Source organism: Pelophylax lessonae, assembly GCF_965119305.1.
Source record: "Pelophylax lessonae genome assembly, chromosome: 3".
In the NCBI taxonomy this organism is placed as follows: domain Eukaryota; kingdom Metazoa; phylum Chordata; class Amphibia; order Anura; family Ranidae; genus Pelophylax; species Pelophylax lessonae.
This window is the reverse complement of record NC_138770.1, coordinates 127,792,662-127,805,388: the sequence shown is the minus strand read 5'-3', so window position 1 is coordinate 127,805,388 and position 12,727 is coordinate 127,792,662. Positions and strand designations below refer to the sequence as shown.

Sequence of the window (12,727 nt, the reverse complement as noted above, 5' to 3'; positions counted from 1 at the left end):
CAAGGATAAACCTCATATAGGCACCTTAAGCCAGGGAGGAAGGAAAGAATGGGTCAGACAGCAGGATCGTTAATATTATGAGTGTCTACAATCCATGGAGTAAGTGAGGGGGAAACGGTTTTCATTGAGGGGGTAAAGCCTATTACACACAGGCCAAAAATCAGCCAAAATCAACTCGTGTGTGTACAGCTGTCTGTTCTCCAGAAGCCAGTCTCATGGCCGGTTTCTGTCCAACAGGCATGCTGGAAAGCCAGAATCTGACCTGCATCTGATCAACCAACGCTTGCAGCCAATGGCTGCGAGCACCGATCAGTGTGTTCGGGGGGGGGGGGGGGGGGGGAGTCCCCCTATGAGAACACAAAGGCACAGCAAGGGAGATTGCTACACTAACATACAGCTGGGTTGTATGAGACATTTAAAAAACTTCTAGTGTATACCAGGCTTGAGTCTGAATTTCAATTCTTCCAAAGCCAAAGAGCTATATCAGATTTACAGGGAGTCTGGTAAAGTACACAGGCATTGGCTGGAGAAAAGGGAAACACTTTTAGAAATGAATATTTTGACATGAGAACAGGTACACTCTAAAATACCCAGTGGATGAAGCATTTATTTAAAGGCCTGCTAGGCAAAAAATGTAATTGCGCAGAATCCTGTTCTGCTTTTGGAAGGTGTCATCAGCACATATTTCATAGGCAGCTTTGCTGAAAATCAGATCTGTGCTTGTACTTGCCGATCATATTGTACCTTATCTGTACTTCATACACAAAGACAGTGAAGCTTTAAAGTAAACCGGAAATAATGAGGATATTACTGCTGACTTTCGAGTGAAAATGCCAGTTGCCTGACTACTTCCGGTTGTATTATTTTCCAACTCAGCATTTTTAGTAGCATAGGTCCTAAATGCCAGTCACTGCAGTGCAAAGCTGGAAATTCTCTTTAGAAAGCAGTGCTGTACATGAACGGAGATGGGCAGAGAACAATAATAAAACTGTGACGACAAAAAATGATTTTCACTGCTTACAATGATTTACAATGTCTGTAACCTCAGAAATCCACTGATCCATGGCAGTTGCCAGAGGAAAAACAAGCACCGTTCTACCTGCATTCCCCAGTGTTACAAAAGCTTATTTTCCCAGGTCTAGAAAGAAGGTTCTAAAGCTGCCAATCTTCGAGTTAAAAAGGAATTTTACAGGATGAGGATAAAATAGGTGAAAACTGAACATTTGGCTGTGTTTACCATAGAGCAATGAAAGGTACATTTGTTGGATGTCATAGCAGAACTGGGAGACTATCGGAGGCAGGAGAATGTACATACTGCTATTTACTTTCTATGAAAGGTGAGGGATTTACTGTATAAATTCTCACTTCTCAAAGACGGCTTCTATTCCAGAGCATTATGTAATAAAATAGCACCTAGTGAATATTAGGAAAATCTGCAAAACAAGCTGGAGGTTTTTTGTAGGTAATGTTCCAATTCAAGATATATTATATATAAACATGTGCAATAAACTATTTAAAAAAAAAAAAGAGGCTGCTGTTTTCCAGTTTGGATGGTGGCAGCCTGCCATGTCGCTGGATAGACCTGACCATGCTTTAAGTTGAAGCTTTCTTAGGGGGATGTGTGCTTTAGCCAGGCTGTCATTCCCCTTATTTCCTCTGCAATGAATCGGACCTCTTTGCATGCATCAAGATTCTTTTAAATTATTGGATTCCAGGCCCATTGTTGTTTATTATGCTATTATTGACTATGTTCTGATATCCATTTCTCTGGCCCTAAAGAAAGAGCAAGTCTTGAAATTGAATCAGGCAATTGGGAAGGTAATTATCTACTGTAATAATTCTCTATGCCTTTTCCTTTGGGACTAAAATATTTTCAGTATAGTGTACAACTTATGTGATCGTGGAAAACAAAATCAAAGCAAATTCCAAGCTAAAGTCACCAACCACTCTGCTACCAACCAAATTATCCTGTCTAACAGTTTGCATTAAAAACGGGTTTAGTTGGCACACATTTGGGAATACATGGGTAAGCTGCATGTACCCCAAGGCACCCCAATATTTCTGCAGTCCTAACTCTTGTAAATTTATGAGAGCATCCATAGTAGAACCACATGCATTCTAATAGATAGATAGAGGTTTGTTACCTATGTGATCTTGGGTTAAGTTGTAGAACATACTGTGTTCATACCTCATGGCCTGGATTAAGTATTTTATATATTTTTTTCTAATACAGCTTTGTAGTTTTTTTTATACTAAATATGGTATCTGGGTTTGTGTATATACACTTCTTGTATATACTAAAAAACATCTGAACCTGCCTCTATGCTGCTAATCAGTGGACATGTCCCTGTTCTGAGCACCTGCTGAAGGACACCTGCCATGAAAATAAAATCAAGGCTGCCATTGCTGACTTCTTCTTATGAAAATGCTTGTTGCCTGGTAGCCAGGCTACAGTGCCAAAACTACTCATAGCTGTTCATTTTTTCCCTTAGCTTTTAAACTAACATACTGCCTTTTCCAAGGGTTTAAAAGACCAAGCGGTGTGACGCAACCCACAATGGAACCAACAACAAGTTCTGCACAGAGTTACTGAGGACTGTTTGCAATGGTAAAATATGAGAGACACACAGCCAGATGTAAGAAACCCCTAGCCCTTTTCAGAGAATTAAAAAAAAAATGATAATAATAGGAAAACTAGAGGAACAAAAACAAACTTTTATTACATGGAAATCTACTTACCTATATCAATATATTTTGAATCCAGAGGCGTTCCAATGGAATTACATAAAACCAGAACATACTAAAAGTAAAAAGAATACACAGAATCTTAGCATAAATATGTATGTAAAACAAAATCACACAGTATGGCAGCATGAAAGCACTGATCAACCAGACTACGGCAATCTGATAATCATAAAACAACATGTCTGTGTAGATGCTTAGCAAAACAAATACCAGAGAATTTATAAAGAATATCATAGATACAAAAATCTGTCTACTGTCTATGTGACAAATGTCACAAAAATGACACTGTCCATTAAATGGTAAGAGAACATTACCCCAGATTTACAGAACCCCCTGCCCCTGTACTGTCAGTGTGACTTCCCCAACTAACTTCAGTCAACTAATCAACAAGGAGAAAAAGCAGAAGGAGGGTATGTAGCGTTTTTTTTTATAAAAAAAGAAAAAAAAAGAAATATTTCTGTGCTGGGGTAAATAAAATCTGTGACACCAAAATAGTAAAAAAAAAAAAAAAAAAAAAAAGAAAAGAAATCAATATAATAGTCAAAAATGGTCACAAGCATTTTGTAAAATCAAACTGTTCTCATGCCGATTGTCTTCCGCTTGTTCTGAACTCAACCCTTTCTTGCTTTCCACTGCAGAAACGTCACTAAAAAGTCCAACATACAGAAGGCAGGAAGACAGCAACTTTCATCCTCTCCCATAGCTCTGGAATATTCCTAATGGCTTCCTAAAGGTCCGGGAGAGGATGAAAGCTGCTGTCTTCCAGCCATCTGTATGTTGCACTTCCGTGCCAAAGTGTTGTGCCACAGCCTATAGGTGATGATGTTTCACATGACCTTGAATTCTTATTGCCAGGGTGGCCCCTTACCGCAAAAGACTTCTAGGTTGGCATTCAAATGGTGGACTTGATGGGACGGTAAAAATGATAACACTCAATGGTAAAGATGGATGCTTACCAGATTTACATAGATTTTCTGCTATGATAAAACATTAACAAGACAATCTTCTAGATAAACAAACACGCAGCCATACAGTTTGGTTTTCCTGTATGTGGCTCTAGCGTAATGGCAGTCAATAAAAAATAAAATAAAAAAATTAAATAAATTGTATTTCCTTTGTAAAGATGCACAATAGGAGCCATGTCGGCTCACTACACATACTTTATGTGCTACATCTATTGTTGCAATATGATTGCATTGTAGTTTTTTTCTCATGGGTATTCTATTACTCACAACTCACAATACAGCACTCTTTATGAAGCTAATGGATCTCATTTCTGCAGCCATTTGCCAAGTGTGCTCACTAGACTACTTGAAATACAGGACACCACTAGAGAGAATTAACAAACCTTCAAAACCCTCAAGAATGTAAAAATGTGAAAGGCATCAAAATCACTTTCAGGTTTAAGTTACAATAAGAACCAGTTCACACCAGAATCGTACAGGAGCGTGGAGTGCATTCCCGTGCGTTTCCATGCAGTGAAATTTTCAGCCCATTCACTTGAATAGGCTAAAATTGCACAAAAAGTAGTGCATGCATTCGTTTTGAAAACGTGCTGTACCAAATTGCATGGTACTGCAGTATCATGTGATCTGATGCCCGCAAGCACACTTCGTTTGTGAGCTGCACTTGGGGTGTCCTTAACAATGTATAAAGGGATTGGTTGGTGAAATAGGGAGTTAATGGTTAAGACCGCATCCCGAAACAAAAAAGGCCAGAGGAGAACCTCCAATGGGACTTTTAAGGTCTTAGATCATTTGCTGCCAAAGTAGCAGTGAAAAAATAGTAGTAATAGTTTTATATAAAAAAATATAAATTTTATTACAAAGATAATAAAAGAACAAAGAACAATGTATTGGCACCTGCAGCAATTCACAAAGGTAGTGCATTTTTGAGGGAAATATGCATAGAACGTGCCTTGTCTGCACCGCATTCTGGTGTGAACCGGTCCTTATTTAGGAATGTTTTTCCTAAATAAAAACGTGACTTTTCATAAAAAAAAGTTGTTGCAGTACTTAAAGTGGAATTAAACTCTGCCGCCGACGCCCAGGGTTTTTTTTTTTCAGAATGTGTAAATATTTACAGCAAATGTGCACAATATGGCACACATAGGGTATGTTCACACCAACCACTGCCTTTCAGCGCAGCAGCTGGCGTGCAATGCAGTCTGAACAGATTATCGCAGTGCTGATGTACCAATCTAGGCACATCGCTCTGTTCACTTTTTTTTTTCACAGAAACATTTCATAAAATTTAAGGCAGTGGATTGCTCACAATACTTTTCAGAGCACATTGCTGGCACACCACCACAATGCACTGGTGTAAACTGTGCAGATATGGAGACAAGGCATTTTGCCTTGTTATGCAGTGGGATTTTACTGGAATAGTTGCCCAACACAGTCCCACCATATCTGGTGTGAATGAACCTGACAAAGTGCTCCCTCCAATGACAGCTTTGATGTCCTCAACAGTCCATTGCTCATACGGACACCTTCACCCGGTCTACTACCGGGTTTGGCAACTTCTTGATGGGCCAGCCTGGGATGATGTAACTCCTGCTCATGCTCACAGGAGTTAAATTATCCTGTCACCCAGCAGATTCAGGAATTTTACACTGAGTTACACATGGACGGCTCAGTGTACATTTAGAATAAGCATTGCTGGCAGGTAAGGTGCTTTTTGTTGCAAAAGTGACATACAGCATCTCTTCGGCAATAAATCCTGCCTGCCAGAAAAGCTTTTGCAAATAAGAGTTTAGTTCACCTTTAAATGTAAGTGCATCTGAATTAACAATTTTTTATTTGTCTCCCTGTAAAGTCTCACAAACACCTGTTAATTCTACCAGTGAAGTCCACCTCATGATGCTTCCTGTGATGGGGGGACAACTCTGCTGCACTGCTCCTAAATTTGTAGCAGTGTTGTCACCCGCACAGGCTGTGAATTATTGCACTACAGTGGGTAAGGAGATATTGCAAGGGTTGTAGTAATCAGCATCTTCACTGCTGATTGGCAAGCCTGTAGCTTGTCAATCAGCTGCTGGCCACACCTAGTCCTGCCCACTGCTTTTTGCTGCTGAAACTCTCCTATTGTGAGCTGCAGTGTCTGCGGGGGGAGCATGTGAGACACAATTGAAGAAAGATTTGGCTCACTTAGGGGAAGCAAAGATTGCCATACAGGAGCCTTTAGTTGTATAAAAAAAAAAAAACAGCAACTTCAGCAGCGCCAGGATAAAAGGGAAAAAAAACTAACCTGTGCTCCAGAGACTGGTGGTCCCTAAAGGTTGGAAAGATGGACAGAAGAGAAAGCATTATAACAGAAATATAAATATGATTATAACAAAAGCTTTAAAAAGGGAAGGTTTCTAAGAGGTTTTGTTCTTGTTTAATTTTAAAGGAAAAAAAAAAAAGTTAAAAGCATATTAACAGGAGTGATTGAAAGGCTGAAGGTTCTGTTCACCTTCATGCATTCTATGGCACTCGTGCAGGCTCCCCCCCCCCCCCAGCACCCCTAAAAAACATGCAATATAGGTATAGTGTCGTCCATAGTTCATAAATTCCCATATGCAGTGATTATTTTGATATAATCGTGGTCAATGACCTTAATCCAATTAGGTGCTCCAAAAAGTGCAGCAATAGCAAAAAGTGATCTGCCACCTCACTCGTGCTCCCCCCTCCTGATTGTAGGCTCATAAGATGTGACCCCACAATTAATCTAGCTCAGATTGCACCTGTGAACCGCCCTGGGTTCAATTAATACGATGTAGATCTTACAAATGCTCTTCTCACACATATGACGATCTCTCGGTCAGATACTATAAATTGAGTACTCACATATTTAAGGTGCTTCCAGCGCACCAAACTATGTCCAACAAATGTTAAAATCAGAGGTCTCCAAAGCCGCACAGCCGTTATAATGATCAGACTCCTAAGCCTCACGTGAGCCTGACTGCCTTCACTGTCCTTGCCCCTCCCCTACATGTGTCGACGCAGGGTCACGTGTCTTCCTCAGGGGAATTTCTATTAGACGGATGGCATTAGCTACATTTATATCCATTCAGCTGATCGTCGTTTTAGGTGAGCCACATCTCAGTTGTGTTATAATGTGTGGTGTCCAAATACTGATTATTACACCCACACATTTATTTGTGCAGAACGATGTTAGTAGTTATTCTAGGAAATCATTCTAATCCCTCCACTTTTTTCTATGAGAATCCAGGTATTGTTGTATGCGGATAGTGATTGCTACAGATGTGCGTCTTTGGAGACCACCAACATAATATAATATTGTCAATGAATCAGCATACAATTACCTCAAAAAAAAAAAAAATGATATATATATTATATATATATATATATATATATATATATATATATATATATATATATATATATATATATAAATAAAATTGATTCAAACCCTATTTGGCGGGGCTCCCTAATACATAGTTCTACTTAGTTGATGCACCATATGTGGGTATGATGTATAACTGTCCTCCCCCCTTTATAAAATATAATAGTAACCCATTATTAATACTCTCCTTCAATACGTAAGGGGATGCCCCCAGAATCCAATATTCTGGATGATAGCAATATATTCTTTCAATCGAAGAAATCAAACCCTTTATATTCCACATTTTATTGGTCACTGAAAAAACATCCTAAGTCAAAATCTTTATTTAATTCTCCTTGTATAAATCTCCTGTGTGTTCTTTTCAGTTTACCACTTTTATCCAATGCCCATTTTACTGCTTGAATAGCTCTTAGATGATCACTATTCATGTATAGGGATGCAACATCGGCTGTAACTAGCACCGTATCATCCCCCATCTTGCATCCTTTCAGTAGCTGGAGAATGTGTTTAGTATCTTTAAGGAATTCACTCGTGTTTTGTACTAATGGCTGTAAATGTAAGTCTATATACTCCCACGAGTGAACTGTAAGTGACTCACAATATGCCACTCACAATAGGTCCTCCTGGGGGGTTAACTTATGTTTATGTATTTTCAGAACATAGTAGATGACAGGAATCCTACATGTTGTTGGTATCAGAGCCGGGGGATGCAATTTTGGCGCACTGAAGCCCCCAAACATCATTGGAGGGGAAATAATCAATCATGTTAGAGAGCTTAGCAAAACGTGAGTCATGGTGGATTAATCAATAAGGATCTATAATACTAGGAGGATTAAATAAAGATTTTGACTTAGGATGTTTTTGAGTGACCAATAAAATGTGGAATATAAAGGGTTTGAGTTCTTCAATTGAAAGAATATATTGCCATCATCCAGAATACAGTATTGGATTATGGGGGCATCCCCTTTAGGACTGAAGGAGGGTATTAATAATGGGTTACTATTATTACATTTTTTATAGGGGGAGGACAGTTATACATCATACCCACATATGGTGCATCAACTAAGTAGGAATATATATTAGGGAGCCTCATCAAATAGGCTTCAAATCTAATGTGGCGAGTAATATTTTTCAGAATTTTTGAGGGAATAATATACTCATCATACATTTATTTCATGAATAATTTTTTACCCATTTTTTTTTTTTTATGATTTGTATTATTCGAAATTTTAAATATGTATATTTTTGCATTGCCATTTAAATATATTTTATACTTCTATATTTTACATATTTTTTTAGATATTCTTTTTTATTTAATGTATATTTTTTGGTAATTGTATGCGGACACGTGACCCTGTGTCGACATGCGTAGGGGGGAGGGGCAAGGACGGTGAAGGCAGTCGGGCTAATACGAGGCTTAGGAGTCTGATCATTATAACGGCTGTGCGACTTTGGAGACCTTTGATTTTAACATTTGTTGGACACAGGTGCACTGGAAGCACCTTAAATATGTAAGTACTCAATTTATAGTATTAATAAAGGCAGTTTTAAAAAAGGTATAAGCACTATTTGGAGCCCTTTCATTTCATGTGTAATCACATCTGACCGGAGATCGGCATATGTGTGAGCAGAGCATCTGTGAGATCTACATCGTACTAATTGAACCCAGGGTGATTCACAGACGCAGTCTGACCTAGCTTAGTTGTGGGGTCACATCTTATGAGGTGAGCCTTCAATTAGGAGGGGGGGGGGAGCACAAGTGAGGTGGCACATCACCTTTTGCTATTGGAGCACCCTTTGGAGCACATAATTGGATAAAGGACATTGATCACGATTATATCGAATTAATCACTGCATATGGGAATTTATGAACTATGGACAACACTATACCTATATTGCACATTTAACAAAAGACACTGTACATAATATATTTTGTTTCATTTTTTGTTGTTTATGTCTACGCGTTGATGGGAATGAAGAGCGCAACACGTATTTTAAATTAGAGCCTGCACGAATGCCAGGTGGCTTGCTATGGGGACACTCAGTAGGGGGGGGGGGGGGGGGTTTGCTGGCAGGGGACCCAAAAAAAAGGAGAATCAGGGTTGCACAGCGCAGGTAAGTATAAGAGGGTTTTTTTTGTTTTTTAAATTTTACCTTTTACTATCACTTTAAAAAGTATCATTAGAAATGCTAAAGCAAAGATTTAAGATACAGATGTTACCTTAATTCTGTTAGTATCAGAGTCATTGTCATCCTGTAAAGAAAATGAAAAAAAAAAAAAAAACGGTAAGGACACAAAACCAGAAAACAGAAGAAGTTCATGATTTTTATGAGAAGGAGCATCCCTTTAAATGTGCATACATTTGACAACATCAAAAACACAATCTGTCAGGGTGTTGGAGCAGAAAAACAGATAATCTACAGAACATCATCTCTCCCAAAGACAGCAATCCAGAAACAGCTGGATACTCAGCAAATGTTTCATTGTGGCCGCATATTTGCATACTGTCGGCTCCTAGCAGTTAAATATCTCCACTTTAACATTTGGCGCGTTAAATGCGACACAATGTAAAGTGGCACAACGTAAAACTTGTGCATTTTAGGACAACCTGATTTTGGTGCACGAGTCACCATCAGAACCAAAAGAGCTGCAAATGCTACATGAGTTTGGCCCAATACATTACCAAGAGGAATGAACACCACAAAAGTGGCACGCCAGATTTACTAAATTCCCCCCGAGTGTTCTAATGCTCACAGTGTGCAGTGAAAGAAGTGTACACTATTTCAGTACAGCAGGGGATCCTGTACAACCGTCACCGTGCAAGACTGAAGGGAGAATTGGAGTTCAAAGCAAACAGACCAACCTGAGGATGGTTTTCATCAGCCTTGGTAGCGAGAATGCAGAAATCGCCAAATGTTGTCACAGATATCAGGCTCTTTACATACTTCACAAACTTCTCGTTATTTTTGGTATCCCAGAAAACCACACAATACTCTGGACGATCGGGTCTTGTGTAAGCATATACAACGGTGTTAGAGCAGAAGCCCCACTGCAAGGGAAAAAAATAAACAGCATAAGGGTAAATATATATATATATTATATATATATAAATAAATAAATAAATAAATAAGTAAAATGTGACAAATAAAACACATGCTTTATTTGTCCACAAAGTCGAAAAACTTCCCATGAAATGCAATTCCCAGAGCCCAATTATGGCATGCTATGAGAAAATATCAAATGAGATTACTTCTGCAGTCAATAATCAAATAGGATAATAATTAAGATCACCTGATAATTGAACTGACAGGGATTTGCTTTTAAACCATGTGTGGCCAAATTATAGACAAGAAAGTTAATTGAACACACACAGAACAATTCAATTATACATCAATTATTTTCCATTTCATTTTTATTCTATTTTACAAATGAATTGCTAATTTGATACTGCAACTATTCAATGCGTCAAAAGTTATTAACACTACTTATAATTATTCATAGAGTTTAAACTCTCATTATGATGGAATTGTTAGAGTGCCCCCACTCTGGATGAAGGAGCACAGGGGGCACCTTTGGACAGCAGTATTGTCAGTCTGGGGGGAGGGGAGTGTAAAGCTGGATAAACACTATACAACTTTTGTTGTTTGATTTCCTTTAGATTCTAAAGGTAATTGTATAGTGTGTATGGCCCATTAGATGTACTACCAGATATAAAAACGCTAACAAATTATAGCCAAACTCCAGCTAAGTGCCGGTTCACATATGTGCGGCTTGCGAGATCGCATGTAATTCGGAGCGCACTGCTCCTTCATTACATGCGATCTCCTGTGCGGATTCGAATTCAGCCATACACTTTGTATGGCTGAATTCGCACTGTATCCACACCAAAGACGCACAGGACCCTTTTTTTCAGCCGCATCAGGATCGGATCGCACAGTGGTTCACACTTAAGCGATCCGATCCTGTGCGAACTGTCAGATCGCACTGCGATATGCGATCAAACTGGGGGTGTCGTTAACATTTAATTGACACCCCCTGCGTATCGCATATGGCAGTGTGAACTGCCAGAGGTGCGGATGCGATGCGGGAACAGGCATCGCACAAGTGTGAACTGGCACTAATACTTTTTAAGCAGATACAGTTTTTGGGATAAAGGTTTCACATAAATAAATAAAAGCTGATCATTGTAAGCACCTCTGATAGAATTAAAAGTAATATTAAAAGGTTCAGATTTTTTTGTTTTAAAAAAAAAAAAAAAAACGTTATACTTACCTACTCTGTGTAATGGTTTTGCACAGAGCAGCCCCGATTCTCCTGTTCTTGGGTCCCCTACTGGCACTCCTGGCTCCTCCCCCAAGCCGCTTGCTATGGGGGCACTCGTGTGTGCTTGCTCCCGAGCCCTATTCTGTGTGTCCATAAGACACACAAGGCAGGGCTCGGACCGCTCCCTGCTCCCTTTTTACTGGCTCTGGATTGACAGCAGCCAATGGCTCCTGCTGCTGTTTCTGAGCCAATGAGAAGCAAGGGAGCAGCTGCTCTCATGCACATGACTGGATCAAGATTGGACTTTGGCAAGTATGAGGGGGGCTGCATTCTGAAGGTTTTTTTACCTTCATGCATAGAATGCATGAAAGTAAAAAAACCTTCAGCCTTTACCCTCAGCTCTCATGCACATTGCTGGATCGAGATCAGGCTCACATATTTAGGGGGGCTGTGGGGGGAGCTGCAAGCAGAAGGTTTTTTTACCTTCATGCATAGAATGCAGTAAGATAAAATACCTTCTGCCTTTATTAATAAACTACTTTAAATGGTTTGTCTACTCTCTGAAACAGATGCATTCTGCGGGAGAGCTTGTTTTTTTAAAAAAACAGACTTACTGGCCGGATTACCACATAAAAATAGAAGAAAGAAATCCTAACAAAGAAAATGAGTACAGAAATTACATCTAAGAAATTGGTAAACTGCAATATAATAAATGTTTGCTTTTGGGTTTTTATACCTCTTTCAATCATGATTCCTAATGCTTTGCGTTACTATTACTAACATTTAAATATCCGGTGAAGACAGCAGACAAGGTGGGATGTGGTATCCCAGGATGCACTTAAAAGTGTTGGGAAAATCCAAATGTCCAACCAAGCGATGTGGTTTTGCTTAGAGCTGCTAGGATCCTAGTCACCACCCAGTCCAAATCCAGGAACTTGTAGGTGGGGACTACATGTCCCTGACTGCCCACAATACACTGCATTAGTGACTAATCTCCAAGCCCATGTTCTATCACATAGAGTCGAGGGGAATTTTTAAATAGTGTGCAAGTACGAATGCTGGTTATTGTTGGTAATTGCTGATGCCATATGAGGGTGGTGGCAGAGAATAGAGTAAAGGGAAACAGAACCAGGGTTTAGGCAATGGACAGTGTCTAGCACACTGGGGGATTTAGATATTGTTTTACTTAAAATGAACCTATGCTAATGAAAGGCAAATAAACAAATCCACTCAAATGCTGCCCCCCTAGCTGCACATACATATCTTCCTTTCTTCCCTCTTCCCCGTGTTCTTCTGTCAAGGGTGAAGAGATAAGGACCCATGTGAGCTTCAATTTAAAATGTCATGCTTTGGCACCTATGGGACAGT

General features: G+C 39.4%; 1 protein-coding gene across 1 annotated transcript in view; it reads right to left on the bottom strand.

Annotated features, from left to right (window-relative positions):
- Positions 1–12,727, bottom strand: part of WDR35 (WD repeat domain 35) — a 144,697-nt gene that overhangs the window by 89,254 nt on the left and 42,716 nt on the right. Inside the window, 4 exon segments of the mRNA XM_082251296.1 lie at positions 2,740–2,800; positions 5,995–6,018; positions 9,317–9,349; positions 9,960–10,145. Of these exon segments, the coding sequence (XP_082107422.1) occupies positions 2,740–2,800; positions 5,995–6,018; positions 9,317–9,349; positions 9,960–10,145 (304 nt within the window).